The 16823-nt window shown below is 46.3% G+C and overlaps 1 protein-coding gene across 1 annotated transcript in view; it reads right to left on the bottom strand.

The window, feature by feature from the left end:
* Window positions 1-3186: 3186 nt before the first annotated feature.
* LOC103628156 (uncharacterized) overlaps window positions 3187-16823 on the bottom strand; it is a 38432-nt gene continuing 24795 nt past the window's right edge. Inside the window, 16 exon segments of the mRNA XM_020538313.3 lie at window positions 3187-3527; window positions 3650-3898; window positions 4177-4314; window positions 4402-4446; window positions 4536-4656; window positions 4750-4827; window positions 4905-4969; window positions 5125-5322; window positions 6385-6480; window positions 6576-6702; window positions 6810-7035; window positions 7121-7315; window positions 7415-7436; window positions 7438-7869; window positions 8031-8072; window positions 8158-8467. Coding sequence (XP_020393902.2) covers window positions 3366-3527; window positions 3650-3898; window positions 4177-4314; window positions 4402-4446; window positions 4536-4656; window positions 4750-4827; window positions 4905-4969; window positions 5125-5322; window positions 6385-6480; window positions 6576-6702; window positions 6810-7035; window positions 7121-7315; window positions 7415-7436; window positions 7438-7869; window positions 8031-8072; window positions 8158-8467 — 2506 coding nt within the window. The 3' untranslated portion in view covers window positions 3187-3365.

Here is a 16823-nt window from a genome sequence, read left to right as displayed (position 1 = left end):
GGGGCGTCGCGGGTGGGCGCCGGCGTCGTGGCTGCGCGCGGAGGGTGGGCGTCGGCGTCGCGGCGTCGCGGCGCGTGGAGGAATGGAGGTGGGCGGCGCGTGGAGGAATGGAGGCAGCCGGGCGTGGGGGAATGGAGGTGGGCGGCGCGTGGCCGGGCGTGGGGGAATGGAGGTGGGCGGCGCGTGGAGGAATGGAGGCAGCCGGGCGTGGGCGACGGCGAACGGGGGTGGCGGTCGGGCGCCGGTGTCGCGGCGGATTGGAGAAGGGCGGCGGCGGCGCGAGCAGGATGGAGAATGCGGCGGCGCGTGGGCTGGTGAAGCTGACCGAGTAGTTTCGGGTGGCTAGGGTAAAAGAATAAGAGTGTGCGGCAAATGGTGGGCCGACACTCTTAAATTAAGAGTGTGGGTTCACGCGAGACCCCGACACTCTTAATTTAAGAGTGTCGGTACTTTTAGAACCTACACTTTTACAGTAATAAGAGTGTCGAGACCGACGCTCTTATATTTACCGACACTTCTTCAACATTTTCTTGTAGTGGTGTTTACACAGCTCCATCGTGGATCTAATATTTACCCGGAATTGTTTGGCTAGACAGCAGTAGTTTATGATCCATGCAGGGCATTATAGCTAACATAAACTAACCAGTACGAGAAAAGATTTTGTAATCAGAGATGTGGTGGATAATTTTCTTTTAACTTCACCAAACTTGAGCTAAGGCCATGTTTATGACAGCTCTAGCTACAGAAAATTTGGTGTAGTTGATAGAGCATGTCACTAGATGCTCTAAAAAAAGTCATGGAGCTAGAGTGTTTTAACTCTTTACAAAACATTTAGATAAGTCATTTTATTTATTATTTATATTAAAAATATTTTTAGATCTATTTAAACTGATATTATAAATCACAACTCCACAACCTACAGCCATCCCAAACACATCCTAGTGGAGAACGTAGCTCCACCAAAATGGGGAAGCTGACCTCCACATCCACCACCGTTTTCGTGAATCTAAATATAGTGTATATGATTGTTTAAGAAATTTTTTTTTGTAGAATAGAGTTGTTTTTAGTAAACCTAGAACTGATGGAGCTCTACCAAACAAAACCTAAATCTTATAATGGCTTAATTAATTAATTAATTACACGAATATACTTTTGATTGACACCAAGGTCTTTTAATTTACACGCCGACGACGGAATCTCTATCGTATCCAACAACTAGCTAGAGCACAAGCTGGCATGCATGCATGAGCGCAAAATCTATGCTGTGTGCACGCAATAACTATACGTGGAGTAGGACATTATAGTTGTACTTATCTTCATGTGAGTGCGCAGCGCGCATGAGTCGTGGCGGAGTATTCTTCTGCTCGATCGAAAAGATGAAAGCGCTCCGGCCGGCGGGCAAAACCGGCCAGCGACGGCGGAAAAACACGCTGCTGCTAGAATACGATTCAAAGGCAGCAAGAGGGCCGGCACCACCATCCCACTAGCAAAAGTGCTACCCTCCCCACTAGTTCTTTTAAAACAACGTTAACATCAACCATTTTGGACTCGGGAAAAAAAAATGCAATGGATAACACACACCATAGGATATTTTGCGCATATACTTTAATTTAGTGCATTATATATGGATGGCACATCATATCAACGGAGAGGTGAACACGCTTGATGTTGACAGAACTTTGAGTTGAAAGGTTATATACCTTTTCTCTTTTTCTTTTTCTTTTTTTAAAAAGGCATTTTCTAATTGGGACTTCTCATCTGATGCTGTGCGTCCGGCTTGGCGGCTTGAGTGCAAAAAGGCAAGCTTGCTGCTGCTGCCGACAATTTATTCTCGTAGTGGATGCTGCCGAAATCGATCGCCATTCTATGCATATAGGAAAAGTGTCTCTCCTGGTCGCAGATATCTTATAATATCTGAAAAGATATTTTTAGATACCTCCTGCTTTTTGTTTGTAACTAGCTCTAGGAGCATCGCAGCTTATAAATCGTTCCTAGAGATATATTTTTAGACACAGTTTTGCGAAGTAATCGACGGTTGTCCTGCATCACACGTAAAACGTGTAGGTTTATTCCCACCCCTTAGCAGTGGGTTGTTATCCTATACATAGACCGTGAAAACCACCCAAACCATTATCAATGGGCCGAGCGAACCCTTCAAACTCCATAGGGACTAGGAAGTATTTGGGCTCGTACGTGCGTAGGTGGAATGCTTCGGCCTTGGTGTGTGGAAGGTGGACGAGGGTAGTTGTAGGATTAAAGACACCGGCTAGAGGGAGGGTGATTAGACGGTTTTAACTAAATTCAAAGACACAAAGAAAATTTAATTAGAATCACAAGAGGATTAAATCTTCTAGCCTATGTTGAGCTAAATTTGGTTTGCAACCTAGGATGGACAGACAATCAAGTAATGCTAGGAATGAGAGATTGCACAAAGTAAACACAAGTAATAACTTTGAGACAAGCAATCGGTCACAAGGGAGACCAAATTTTTTACCATGGTCTTAGTAATTTGTCGGCTACCCCTAATCCACGTTGACGTGGATTCAAAGCACTTAACCGCTCCTCTATCAAGGCTTCGCTTGATTTTCGAGTCGGTTGGTCGATGAACCTCTCACTACAAGAAACTGGTTAAAGAACGTGGGTGAAAAACCGTCGAACTTAATGTAATAAGCCGTCGAACTTACCGTAAGAACGTGGGTTTACCGACGAACATAGCCGACGGCGATTTTCGGACGAACTTAGAGAAGTAAGTTCGACGGCCCCGTCGAACTTAAGGTTAAGAACGTGGGTACCGTCGAACTTAATGTTAAGAACGTGGGTACCGTCGAACTTAATGTTAAGAACGTGCGTTTTTAAGTTCGACGGGGGCCGTCGAATTTTTTCCCATAAGTTCGACGGCACCCACGTTCTTAACCTTAAGTTCGACGGGGCCACGTGGCCGTCGAACTTATGTGTCCTGCGGACGTCTGCACGGACTGCACAATAAATTCGACGGTACCCACGTTCTTAACATTAAGAACGTGGGTACCCACGTTCTTAACCCTGCGTGGGTCTGCACAGACTGCACAATAAGTTCGACGGTACCCACGTTCTTAAGGTTAAGAACGTGGGTACCCACGTTCTTAACCCTTTTCCAGAAAAAAAAAAAATAAAAATACAAAAATGAAAAAATAGACACACAAAATATCACATGCAACACAATATATCACATACAATACAGATTTCAAACACATTGATATATGTTCATATCACAAATTCACAGAAGTCCAAATATATAAGTTCGCAAATTCACATAAGTCCAAATACATAAGTTCACAAATTCACACAAGTTCACATCCATAGTTCACAAGTTCAAATACACAAGTTCAAACATTAGCTCCGTCGCTCTCGATCAGGACATCAGATTGTTGTTCGTAGCTCCACCACATTAGCACCTCATTTACTGTTTGTTTGAAGTCTACACCAAGCACCTCGCATAACGAATGCAAAGTGTTAAGATGTTCCATGACTTGCTTCAGCCGATCACTCTGTTAAAAACAGGCACAGACAATAAGATTTATAGACTTGTATGAGTATTGAAGGAAAATAATAGACATGGGGAGTAATATTCATTAGACAGATAAAGAGGATTTGAACAAGTGATGCTGACCTTCTCCTTCTGAAGGGATTGCAGCTCTTTCGTTAGCTCCTCCAACTTTCTTAAAGACAGATCAGACTGATCCACAGGAATTCTAAAGGGTACAAAATCTGCAGGCCTGATTTCAGATGCAACCTTCTTAATTTGCTCTATGACATCAACAAATTGGTCCCATCTTTCAACTTTCTTCTTTCTCATCTCCTCCAAGTATGGGACAATCGCATTCAATTCTTCCCTTAAACCTTGTAACTTCTCATTTGACTGCCATTTAAAAGAAAACAAATTACTGATGGAGTCACTACTGAAACATTCAATCTTCATACCATCATAACAGAAGAAACAATACACATATATCAACTTGAAAGGAATAAAACTTAACATAAAACAATATTATACATTAATTTAGAGTGTTACTCAAACAGACCATGGCTTTTAGAGAACAATACGGTACACAAAGTTTTATCACATCATGATCTAGTCACGTAAGTCAGATGTAGTGCCTTAAAAATGAGAATAGAAGCGAAGAAAAAAATAGGCACCTGAGAAACCCCTGCTCTGGTTCCAGCTTGGTTAGCCTGTCCTCGGTTTCCAGTAGCAAGTGAGTACTTCAAGCCACTGGTAACAGTTTTTGCTTTGATAGCAAATTGAAAATTAACTTCCTTTCCATTATCTACACACTAGGATCAAGGAAAGGGAAGAGTTAATAACCAGAACGATCAAATGGGCCAGAAAATTAGAACTTAACAGTTTAGACAGAAAAAAACCTTTTGCATGTAAGATCTCACATCCCTTGTTAACTTCCTGAAAAGCTATAGTTGCAGAAGAAAACAAAATCAGGCTATTAATCCAGAAAAAAAAGAATTAAGAGCATTTAATATTCTGGTATATTTAGGCAAACCATTCTAAACAGCCCTCCAAGCAGTGGACCAGCAAGATCTAGTCTTTTGTTTCCATAATGATCTCGGTCATCCTCAGCTCTTCGACTAAGAGCACACATCAGTAGGCGGTGAATAATATACCTGCAAAACAAATGAACCTCACTACTTTCAACAGAAACTTAATATTTGAAGATGCCAGCCACAAGTCCACGAGGCTTGACAAGGAGCACATACCCAAAATAGTATGTCTTCTTAGTTTCACATAATTCCCCAACACGTAACATTTCCTTTTGAAGTATTTCTTTTGCATATCTGAAATAGAAAAAATGTAAGCATGAGTGAAACAACACAAACATAGTGATGTTATGTCAACTCTTTGCTTGACATACTTAATTCTCTTTTCTCGAGTGACACCAACTGTTGCGCCATGTTTTCCAATGTAGTCTAGAGCAACCTATGAGGATTCAAACTAAAGCTTTTAAAAGAAGAAACATAAGCCTGAGCTCAGCTCAAAATGTGCCACAACAACTGAATAAAACAGCATGCTCAAAGCAAACATTGGTTGAAGTAAAAAAATGTGTTCCTCCAGTCGAGCAGCTGAATAAGTACCTGTTGATTTTGAATGACAAAAGCTTCCTCCAGGGATGGGCGTAGCAATTCCATCATTTGTGTATCAGAAAAGTCATAACATATATGCTCCAGTATACCCTTGTCAGCAACAAATCCTAATGCTCGAAATACAATGATAATGGGAATGTTCGCACGAATATAAGGTAGAGTAGCACAGACATATTGACCAGATGATCCCTGCAGTATAAGGAACATATCACAGCTTTAACATTTTATAAAGTCAGTTTGCCTCACTGTGGTACTACACCCCCTGACTTGTACAAGTAAGAAGCACGCATATGCATTGAAAACTATTTTTGAAAACTTATAAGTCACTGACCCCAGAGCCGCTACTGCTCAAGTCGAGGCTGATCAAGAGTTACCCTACTCCAAGGTTAACCCAAATTCACTGCCTCAATAAACCGAACATGGTTCAGCACCAAACTAACTTGACAGAGAGCATTTAGGGCAGATTTATTCCTATTTTTGTACACTACCAAACCCCACCTTCTCAAGAGAAAATGTTCTCCAAATATAGATCTCCAAGGTTGCTATAGTATTCCAAGGCCAAAAGTGCATGAGTTCAATATTATGGTACTCCAAAACTGCTCACAAAACACTGAATCCAGAGGCAGTTTCTGAAACAGACACCATACACCTAATCTGACAGGGCAAGTTTGGGAGCATTTTACTCCAAGGTTTATGTGGAACCAAGTCCAACCCTCTTTATAAAACTTGTTCTCTGTACTATGGGCTCCAACGTTGCTATGGAAACTTTAGTCTAAAACCACTTGGATTGATCACAAATGATCTCCAAACTTGGCACCATTTACTGAATTTCAGTTTTTGTTAACTGAACTGATTTCAGTCACCAACAACTCAACAGTCCATTTTCAGTCAACTTTTTCTACACTTTTTGTGTAGGATCATATACATCACCCTTAAAGACATTTGTACCCCAACTTATGGTCTTCAATTCCTTTATAGAAACCATAGTTCAAAACCTTATGGATTATGCACTAGGAAGCCCCAAATTCAGTCACAATCACTGAAATTCAGACTTAGACGCTATTCCAAATCTGAAAATTCAGAATTCAACCACCTAACAGTCCAAATTTGAGCCGCTGTTACTCCAATTTTCGTATAGGATCATGTCCATTACCTTTGAAGACTACATTCTGAACGAGCAGATCCCTTATAACAAAGATTCATGAATCATGCACGTTCTGGTCATTTATAACAAGTTGAAAAAAAACATACCTCAATTGTCTTCCCATTGGAAGCAGTTACAATGTCACCAGTTCTCATGCCTGTGCCACTGATCATATTTTCACAGGCAGCGATTATAAAGTGAACCTGTGAGAAGGGAAAAAACATAGAATTAACAGATAAACTAATTTGGGTAAAACCTCTACATCTATACAGCTAGGTGGCTGTGAAAAATGAAGTACCTCTACTCCAGGAGGCTTTATTTGTCCCAAAGCTTTAGCTGCACCAAATACAGCTGTAGAGCCTCCCATGTCAAATTTCATCAGCTCGATGCTGTAGCCTGGCCCGGTCTTAATGTTGTAGCCACCACTGGATTCATTGGCAAATCAAGCATAAGAAAAATAACAAACGGTTCCATCTACTTGTCTACTTCTAACTTTTATAAACCCAATAAATATGTGGCAAGTACTACAAACCTGTCAAAAGTTAAACCCTTCCCAACAATAGCCAGCTTTCTCTTGACGTTCCCATCAGTGGGTTTGTAGCACAAATGGATGAAGTGAGGAGGGTTAGCAGAAGCTGCAGCAACTCCCAAGTAGGAACCCATCTTTAGTTCTTTGCATTTCTCTACATCCAGTACTGTGGCAGTGAACACATCACTGAAAGTAGAAGCGATCTTTGACGCCTCCTCCGCAAGCACAGCTGAAAGAACAAAGGATGACTGCGATAAGTATACTGGCAACAAATCTATGAAGAACAATAAAAGTTTGGTGAAAGATCTACTAACCAGGGGTAAGGACATTTGCAGGCGAGTTCACAAGCTCTCTTCCGAATATCACACCCGACGAAAGATCATTAGCATACTTAAGTTTCTGATCCACCTTCGCACCAGAACCCACTCCAATAATATCAACATGTTTCAGGTGCACCTTTTTTGATTCAGACTTGTATCTGCTGTCCTCATACAACCCCAGCACGGTTCCTGTGATTCAGACCGGCAGAAATTTCAGCATCCATCCACTGCACTTCATAACCATGACATCAGAGAAGAAAAAGGAGCGTGTGCAGGAGAATCGAGTACCAGAAGCAACTGCTGCTCTGCAGCGCTGCTAGCTTGAACTCTTCCTGGATCCCACTGGGGGAGGCAAGAACGATTGCAGCGCTGCTAGCTTGAGCGGCCTTGGCAACCGACGCGACAGACTCACGGAGGCCTCGGCTAGCGGCGGCGGTGGACGAGGCGCTCTGACCAAGACCGATCAGGCCCACCCTCTTGAAGCCCTGCCCCGCGAGGCGGAGGACCACCGACTGCCCCGTCTTCCCAGTGAAATCTTCCTCCACCCCAGCCTCCGACAAGAGGCCACCGAGCTGGCCGTCCAGCTTCTTCAAGACGGCATTCTCAAATTTGGAGTAAGCGTCTTTGGACAGATCCTTCTCCGTGACGGTGATAGCGAGAATATCGCCCTTCCACTCGGAGAATTCGATGTCTTTCGCAAAAAAGGTGACCTGGAAGAACGACAGAGAGCACAGGTTGAAGCTCTGTCACTTCAGGAGGATAGAATCGACTAACTTCCCACGGATCAAACCGATAAATCTTAGACGAAGACGTGCGGTTTTGGAGAAGGGAAAACGCTAATTCTGATCTCGATCTAGCGCTTGTTTTAGCGCAGCGAACGTAAGCCACGATCAAGTCAACACACGAGAGTATCAGCAGGTTTTGTTGGAGACGGGTTGTAGGCACACTAACAAAGCAATCGAATCCACGAACAATTCGAAGCAGTGCTGGATGGAAGCCTAATCCAGAGGCAGGAACGCACGCGAGGTTACACAGATGACAGACCTAAGGCGGCTCGACGACGTTGGGCTTGGTGAGTCCGAGAGCGGGTTCGGCGGCCGCGGCCGCAGCGGCGGCGGTGTGCCCCATCCAGGTGCGGTGATCGAGCGGGTGGCCCTCCTGCTATACAACGAGAGTCGAGGTGGTGATGTCGACAGAGGAGAGCGCGGTGGGCGGGCTGGCGGCGGCGCGGTGGGCTGGCGGCGGCGCGGTGGGCTGGCGGTGGCGCGCTGATCTGGCGGCGGCGGCGTGCTGAACAGGCGCGCGGTGCGCTTATCGGGCTGGCGGTGGGTGGGCTGAGAGCTGGTGAGAGAGACCCGCGGCGTGGGATAGGGATTTGGTATTTTGGGTTAAGTTCGACGGTGTCGAGTTGGCCCACGAACTTAATCTAAGAACGTGGGTACCCACGTTTCTAACAGGTTAAGTTCGACGGTTTTGGCTAGGGCCTACGAACTTAAATTAAGAACGTGGGTACCCACGTTCTTAAAAAAACCCATGAACTTAACTAATGTAAGAACGTCGGTACCCACGTTCTTAACAAAACCCACGAACATTTATCAGTTTCTTGTAGTGTCTCAAACCTTGATTTCACTATAGTAGCTTTTCACCGCTCCGGTAAGGCAACACGAAGCCTCTCACAATCTTCGTTGAAGAGCTCAACGTTGAACCTCCATCAAGCCATCTAGGAGGCAACAACCTCCAAGAATAATAAGTCGATGACGCTTTCTTAATGAACTCCTAGTGCCTCAAAGATCAACGACTTGATGTAATTCACTAGATGTTTCTCTAACTCACTAGAATGTGTTGGGGCAAAGACGGAACCAACCCTCGATCACCCTCTGTACTTACCAAACAATGAATGCTCTGATGCAGAGGTAGACAACCAGAGAGAACGAAGGTAGCGCGGGGGGGCTAAGTTTCCGAGGAGCGAAGTCTAACCCATGCTTACACGACGGAGTCATTGGCGCACAAGGTCAGGGGCCTAGTCCGAGTGAGGGGGTTGCCTAACCCCCTTCGGATTATGCAGGTCAGTGAAGACATCGACAGATGGAACAACACCTGCAATCGAAGGCCTCATGTCAATTCCCTGACGAGGGCCACCCATCTTCGTTGCTTCTATCGTAGGAATGTTTCCTCTAAAGGAAAAACCCTCGATTTCTCTAAGAGGAGGGCCCACTCCCAACCAGACGGTAATGGCCCCACCTATTAGCCTCTATTGAGGGTATAATGTCGGGTGTAATTAGAATAGCGGGTCACTGCCCTATAGTTAATCTGTTATACATCATATTTTAGGAATGTAGCAGGTAACCAGGGGCATAGACGCATTTATGACACTGGCCCCTAGATGCCCTATAAATACTCATGTTCTGTAGCTAGATGGGACATGCTTGAAAAGACATTTGAGCTTCCAACCATCCATTTTATCACGCCTGCTATCTTATTTGCTCCCAAGTGTTTGGACCCACTGTTCACAGTCCCAATGGAATGCAATGCCAAGCAATGAATGTGAGTGAGAGAGGAAAAAGGCTTGAATATGCTCAATAGGTGATCCAAATGGCCAAGAGAGATGACCACACCCAGAACACATCATATTTATACCCCCTTCACACATACTAATCGTTATGGAACATTCCTACGAAATCTACGTATTCATGAACGATTCAATGTTCAAAGTCTGGATGGTTCTCACTTGAAAACCAACGTCTAATTTTACATTAAATGCATTACCAGAGCTATAAAAAAGTCACGAATAATGAGGCAGACACAAAACTCTATAGAACTTGGCTTGATTCAAAAATTAGTACCGCGGACAGTTCATGCCCCTAGGCTGAATGACTTGAGTTCACGAATAAGGCCCATTCCAGAGCAAAACTCATTCTAACCACCACTTTCTTTGACTCACCCCGAGGCCAAACCCAGGTAGAGACATAGTCACAACTCGTCACGACTCGCCCGAGGGTGGGAGACACAGTCACGACTCGCCCGAGGCCAACCCCAGGTGGGAGACGTAGTCAGGACTCGCCCGAGGCCATCCTTAGGCACGAGATGCAGTCACGACTCGCCCGAGCCCAACCTTAGATGGGAGACGCAATCATGACTCACTCGAGGCCAAACCCGGGCGGAAAACACAGTCACGACTCGCCAGGACTCACTCGAGGGCGGGAGATGCAGTCACGACTCGCTCGAGGCCAACTCCAGGCGGGAGACGCAGTCACGACTCGCCTGAGGCCATCCTCGGGTGGGAGACGTAGTCAGGACTCACCCGATGCCAACCCCGGGTAGAAGACGCATTCACGACTCGCACGAGGCCAACCTCAGGCGAGAGACACGATCACGACTCGCCCGAGGCCAAACCCAGGCGGGAGACGCAGTCACGACTCGTCACAACTCGCCTAAGGATGAAAGATACAGTCACGACTCGCCCAAGCCAACCCTAGGCGGAAGACGCATTCACGACTCGTACGAGGCCATCCTCGGGTGAGAGACACAGTCACGACTCGCTCGATACCAACCCAAGCGTGGGAGACACAATCACGACTTGCCCGAGGCCAACCTCGGGCAGGAGACACAGTCACGACTCGTTTGAGGCCAAACCCGGGTAGGAGACACAACCACAACTCGTCACGACTCGCCCGAGGCCAACCCTAGGCGGGAGACACAGTCATGACTCGCCTGAGGCCAACCTCGGGCAGGAGACGTGGTCACGACTCGCCCGAGGCCAAACCTGGGCACAAGACGCAGTCCTGACTCGTCACGACTCGCTCGAGGCTAAACTCGGAAGGGAGACACAGTCTTGACTCGCCCAAGGCCATCCTCGGGCGAGAGACGCAGTCCAGACTCGCCTGAGGCCAACCCCAGACGGGAGACACAGTCTCGACTGACCCGAAGCCAACCTCAGGCGGGAGACGCGGTCACGACTCGCCCGAGGCCAACCCTAGGCGAGAGACGCATTCACGACTCGCCCGAGGCCATCCTCGGGTGAGAGACGAGTCATGACTCGCCCAATGCCAACCCCGGCGTGGGAGACATAGTCACGAGTTGCTCGAGGCCAACCTCGGGTGGGAGATGCAGTCACAAACTCGCCCGAGGCCAAACCTGGGTAGGAGACGCAGCCACAACTCATCACAACTCGCCCGAGGCCAACCCTAGGCAAGAGATGCAGTCATGACTCGGCTGAGGCCAACCTCGGGCAGAAGACACAGTCACGACTCACTCGAGGCCAAACCCGAACGCGAGACGCAATCATGACTCCTCACGACTCGCCCGAGGGTAGGAGACACAACCACGACTCGCCCGAGGCCAAACCCGGGCAGGAGTCGCATTCATGACTCGCCCGAGGCCATCCTCGGGCGAGAGACGCAGTCACGACTCGCCCGAGGCCAACCCCGGACGAGAGACACAATCACGACTGGCCCGAGGCCAACCTCGGGCGGGAGACGCAGTCACGACTCGTCCGAGGCCAACCTCGGGCGGGAGACGCAATCAGGACTCGCCCCGAGGCCAAACCCGGGCGGGAGACACAGTCACGACTTGTACGAGGCTAAACCCGGGTGGGAGACGCAATCATGACTTGCTCGAGGGAAAACCCGGGCGGGAGACACAGTCACGACTCGTCATGACTCGCCCGAGGGCGTGAGATATAGTCACGACTCGTTCGAGGCCAAAGGAGGCAAGGGTTGTATGGGACAACCCATCTCTTGTCTAATTCGCATCCTCAAACCTTTTCCTTACGCCCATAGTCACGACGTCTGTAAACATGATATGAATCTTTCCCTTGCACGGCTCGCCTCGCCCGAGGCCAACCTCGGGCGGGAGACGCAGTCATGGCTCGCAAGGCCAACCTCGAGCGGGAGACGCAGTCACGTCTCGCTCGAGGCCATCCTCGGGAGTTAGCTGTTACAACCTACACGATTGATTTGCCGTGTAATTACCAAAAAGCTGTTTGTGTTCCGTTGCAACGCACGGGTACCATACTAGATAGATTTCTTTACGTCGTCTAGATATGCGCAGGTAATAAGCATTTAATGAATAGTTTGTTTAAATGAGGTAACCGGTCTACCACGTCGTAATCTGCAGTGGGTACCATACTAGATAGTTGGTGTTGCAGATGATTAATAAGTCTGTTCACAACAGTTATCTCACATAGATAGATCTTATTTAAATGAGGTAACTAGTCTACCACGCCGTTTCAATATAGATATGTGCATGTAATAAGCATGCATTTAACGAATAGTTTGTGTTCCATTGCAAGCACATGAGTACCATATAGTTAAGAATGATGCATGGACGGGCGGCATCACGATATCTCTCAACTCGATGGAAAAGCATTGGTTGCATCCTCGTGTTGATCCTTTTGATGCATGATGCAGACGTTGCTTTCAAGGAAGACGAAGGAATTAACAAAGGTCCTTCGTGGAAGCAGCTCACAGATCTTGGCAAATTTGTCAACCGCTGGGTACACACCTGAGGTGTATGGATGACCTCTTGGCAGTTGGCATACCTCGCCACGCACCACTTGTCATGATCTTCGACAGTGATCTCGTTTATTATCAATGCAGATTATGTTTGGCCCGAGGGGTGATGGCTCACTTTTGTGAGGTCAGCTATCCTATCATTACTATCTCATCTATTATTTTAAATTTCACTCTCTGTAAACAGCATAATTTACATAAACTTCTATCCGCTGCGGATGACCCCTGAGCTGTAGCTACAAATATCGCTACCACGGCTACAACATGATGCCGACAGATACTCCGTCGTTTCTGAATTATGACCCAGCAGAGCAACTCAAACACAAGTTCGATTCGTAGCGGTTGATCGAGTGCCTTCATTTCAAATCACTTTTGGATGTCGAGAAAACTAACGTCCAGCGGCTATTGCGTCAGTGGCCCACGGGATCCTAAAATTCGTCGTGTACCTTTGATAGCGTTCTATGAGATGATGCCCGGGGCTGGGAGCTATCTGACATCCTAGAGCTTAAGGAACTAGAACGCTGAAATTTTTAATGACCTGGTAGCCTGGTAGGTTAGGTAGTGTCGTGAGGGCCTGAGCCATCAATACAGAAAGCACACACGCACAGAGCTCGTCCACTCGGACCTTCGCCGCTGCCCTCGTTTTGGTAGTCTAGGACATCAAAATCAAAAACTAAATTGATTCTCCAATTGAGAAATACAAAAAAAAAGTATAACTCTCGAGGCCTCTTCAGTACTCCTGGGCCGATGTCCGCTGGGGCTGGGCCATCAAAGGCCGAAGCCCAGCCACGTGTTCGAGCTAGCCGGGCCTAGATTCCTAAACTGGAAAATAGAAATGAGATTCCAATTACGTGTCTATAGAGATCACAACAATCTACTAAACCCTAAACAGCACAGGTCTATAAAGAAGGCACTACCATACAACCTGCAAAAAGCACATCCTCAATTATGGCCGTGTCGTGCCAGCACATGGGCTCAGCCATTGGCCCATAATTACTTATATGTGTCAGGCCAGCCCAAATAACCTAGAATGCTAATAGAGTGTTTGGTTTGAGAAATCATATCATCCAAATTAAGGTGGTGCATCATGGGTTCATTCCTCAGATTTGGTGGGATGACTCCATTCCTCATATTAGTACTAACTAACTAACTATGAGGAATGAGATGGTGATGGATCAACTCATTCTATTCCACAAACCAAACAAAAATAGTGAGGAGTGAGAAGACGATGGACTAGTTCATTCCTCAAACCAAACACCCCATAAGTGTGTCATACGGACCCATATACATACAACAGTAATACATAAACAGAAAGTACATAATATATATATACACACGACTAAAATAAAATTAAGATGTTTTGTGACTGCCACAATAAAAACATTTGGTCACAAAGAAAAATAGTATAACTAGCTCAGAAATAATATTCAGTTCTCAGTTAAGTGTTTAGTTGAGTACTATACGGCCATACAGAATACATATACAATTATTATCATCACTATTCACTATCCCCATCTAAGTATTAGTTCTCGGAGGCCGGTTGAAGCTCTGGATTCTCCAAGTTGTGTTGGTCCTGTGGGCTTTGACGAACCTTAGTTAAATACTGAGTCTATGTTTAGTGAGCTTCAATGAGCCTTAGTTAAATGGGCTCTGTCAGACCGGCCTGTGAGCTTGACTTGAGGCCCAGGCACGACCCACATATTAAATCGTGCCGGACCAGACCCATAATTAGGTTAGACCGTACCAGACCCAGACCGTGCCTAAAATTGTGTACTTTGGACCGGTCTATTAGGCACAACACAAATGTACACCAATACCTCGCTCCATTACTATCCTGTCTGTCGATGTGCACATTACCATTGTTATTAGGCAATCGTCACCATCACCAAGGCGGAGATAGCACCAAGATGCTAGAACGAGATTGCAAATCGTGGCATAAATGTTAGCGGTCCCAAATTACAGTACATGATAGTACTTACTGATAGTCGCCTAGAGGGGGGGTGAATAGGGCGAAACTGAAATTTACAAATATAAACACAACTACAAGACGGGTTAGCGTTAGAAATATAAACGAGTCCGCGAGAGAGGGCGCAAAACAAATCGCGAGCAAATAATGAAGTGTGACACACGGATTTGTTTCACCGAGGTTCGGTTCTCTCAAACCTACTCCCCGTTGAGGAGGCCACAAAGGCCGGGTCTCTTTCAACCCTTCCCTCTCTCAAACAGTCCCTCGGACCGAGTGAGCTTCTCTTCTCAAATCAAAGCCGGGAACAAAACTTCCCCGCAAGGGCCACCACACAATTGGTGCCTCTTGCCTTGATTACAATGGAGTTTTGATCACAAGAACAAGTGAGAAAGAAAAGAAGCAATCCAAGCACAAGAGCTCAAATGAACACGGCAAATCACTCTCACTAGTCGCTAGGGCTTTGTGTGGAATTGGAGAGGATTTGATCTCTTTGGTGTGTCTAGAATTGAATGCTAGAGCTCTTGTAATAGTTGGGAAGTGGAAAACTTGGATGCAATGAATGGAGGGGTGGTTGGGGTATTTATAGCCCCAACCACCAAATGTGGCCGTTGGGAACCTGTCTGTTCGATGGCGCACCGGACAGTCCGGTGCACACCGGACAGTCCGGTGCCCCCTGCCACGTCATCACTGCCGTTGGATTCTAGCCGTTGGAGCTTCTGACTTGTGGGCCCGCCTGGGTGTCCGGTGCACACCGGACATGTACTGTTTGATGTCCGGTGCACCAGTATGGGCGTGCCTGACGTCTGCGCGCGCTGCGCGTGCATTAAATGCACCGCAGGGAGCCGTTGGCGCCGCAGGGAGCCGTTGCTTCGCTGGCACACCGGACAGTCCGGTGCACACCGGACAGTCCGGTGAATTTTAGCGGAGCGGCTGCCGCGCGAACCCGAGGCTGGCGAGTTCCGGAGACCGCGCTTCCTTGGAGCACCGGACATGTCCGGTGCACACCGGACAGTCCGGTGAATTATAGCGCGCCGGCTTCCGAGAATTCCCGAGGGTGAAGAGTTTGAGTTGGTGTCCTCTGGGCGCACCGGACACTGTCCGGTGCACACCGGACAGTCCGGTGCCTCCAGCCAGAGGTGCCCTCGGTTGCCTCATTGCTCCTTTGTTGAATCCAACACTTGGTCTTTTTATTGACTGAATGTGAACCTTTACACCTGTATATTCTATATACTGGGGCAAACTAGTTAGTCCGATTATTTGTGTTGGGCAATTCAACCACCAAAATTATTTGGGAACTAGGTGTAAGCCTAATTCCCTTTCAATCTCCCCCTTTTTGGTGATTGATGCCAACACAAACCAAAGCAAATATAGAAGTGCATAATTGAACTAATTTGCATAATGTAAGTGTAAAGGTTGCTTGGAATTTGAGCCAATAAAACTACTTACAAGATATGCATGGAATGTTTCTTTCTTATTCAGCATTTTGGACCACGTTTGCACCACATGTTTTGTTTTTGCAAATCCTTTTGTAGATCCATTTCAAAGATCTTTTGCAGATAGTCAAAGGTAAATGAATAAGAGTTTGCAAAGCTTTTTCAAGATTTGAAATTTTCTCCCCTCGTTTTAAATGCTTTTCCTTTGACTTAACAAAACTCCCCCTAAAGGAGATCCACCTCTTAGTGATCAAGAGGGTTTTGATATGTATTTTTAAAATACTACTTTCTTCCCCTTTTGAACACAATAGGATACCAATTGATAAATACTTTTGGAAAACACTAAGTTTTTGAAATTGGTGGTGGTGCGGTCCTTTTGCTTTGGGCTCATTTCTCCCCCTTTTTGGCATGAATCGCCAAAAACGGAATCATGAGAGCCCTTTGGTGCAATCTTCCTCTTTGGTCATAAATAAATGGGTTAAGATTATACCAAAGGAGAAGTCCTTTTCTTTGATGCTCATTTCTCCTCAAAGAATAGAGGGTTGCTTGGAGTGATGGCGAAGTATGAGTTACGGAGTGGAAGCCTTTGTCTTCGCCAAAGACTCCAATTCCCTTTCAATGTACCTATGACTTGGTTTAAAATAGACTTGAAAACGCATTAGGCATAGCATATGAAAGAGACATGATCAAAGGTACATTTATGAGCTATGTGTGCAAGCTAGCAAAAGAAATTTCTAGAATCAAGAATATTGAGCTCATGCCTAAGTCGGGTAAAAGATTGTTCATCA

The sequence above is a fragment of the Zea mays genome, chromosome 5, assembly GCF_902167145.1.
Source record: "Zea mays cultivar B73 chromosome 5, Zm-B73-REFERENCE-NAM-5.0, whole genome shotgun sequence".
Classification (NCBI taxonomy): Eukaryota; Viridiplantae; Streptophyta; class Magnoliopsida; order Poales; family Poaceae; genus Zea; species Zea mays.
The sequence above is the reverse complement of the archived record's forward strand: the minus strand, read 5'-3'. Positions and strand labels throughout refer to the sequence as shown.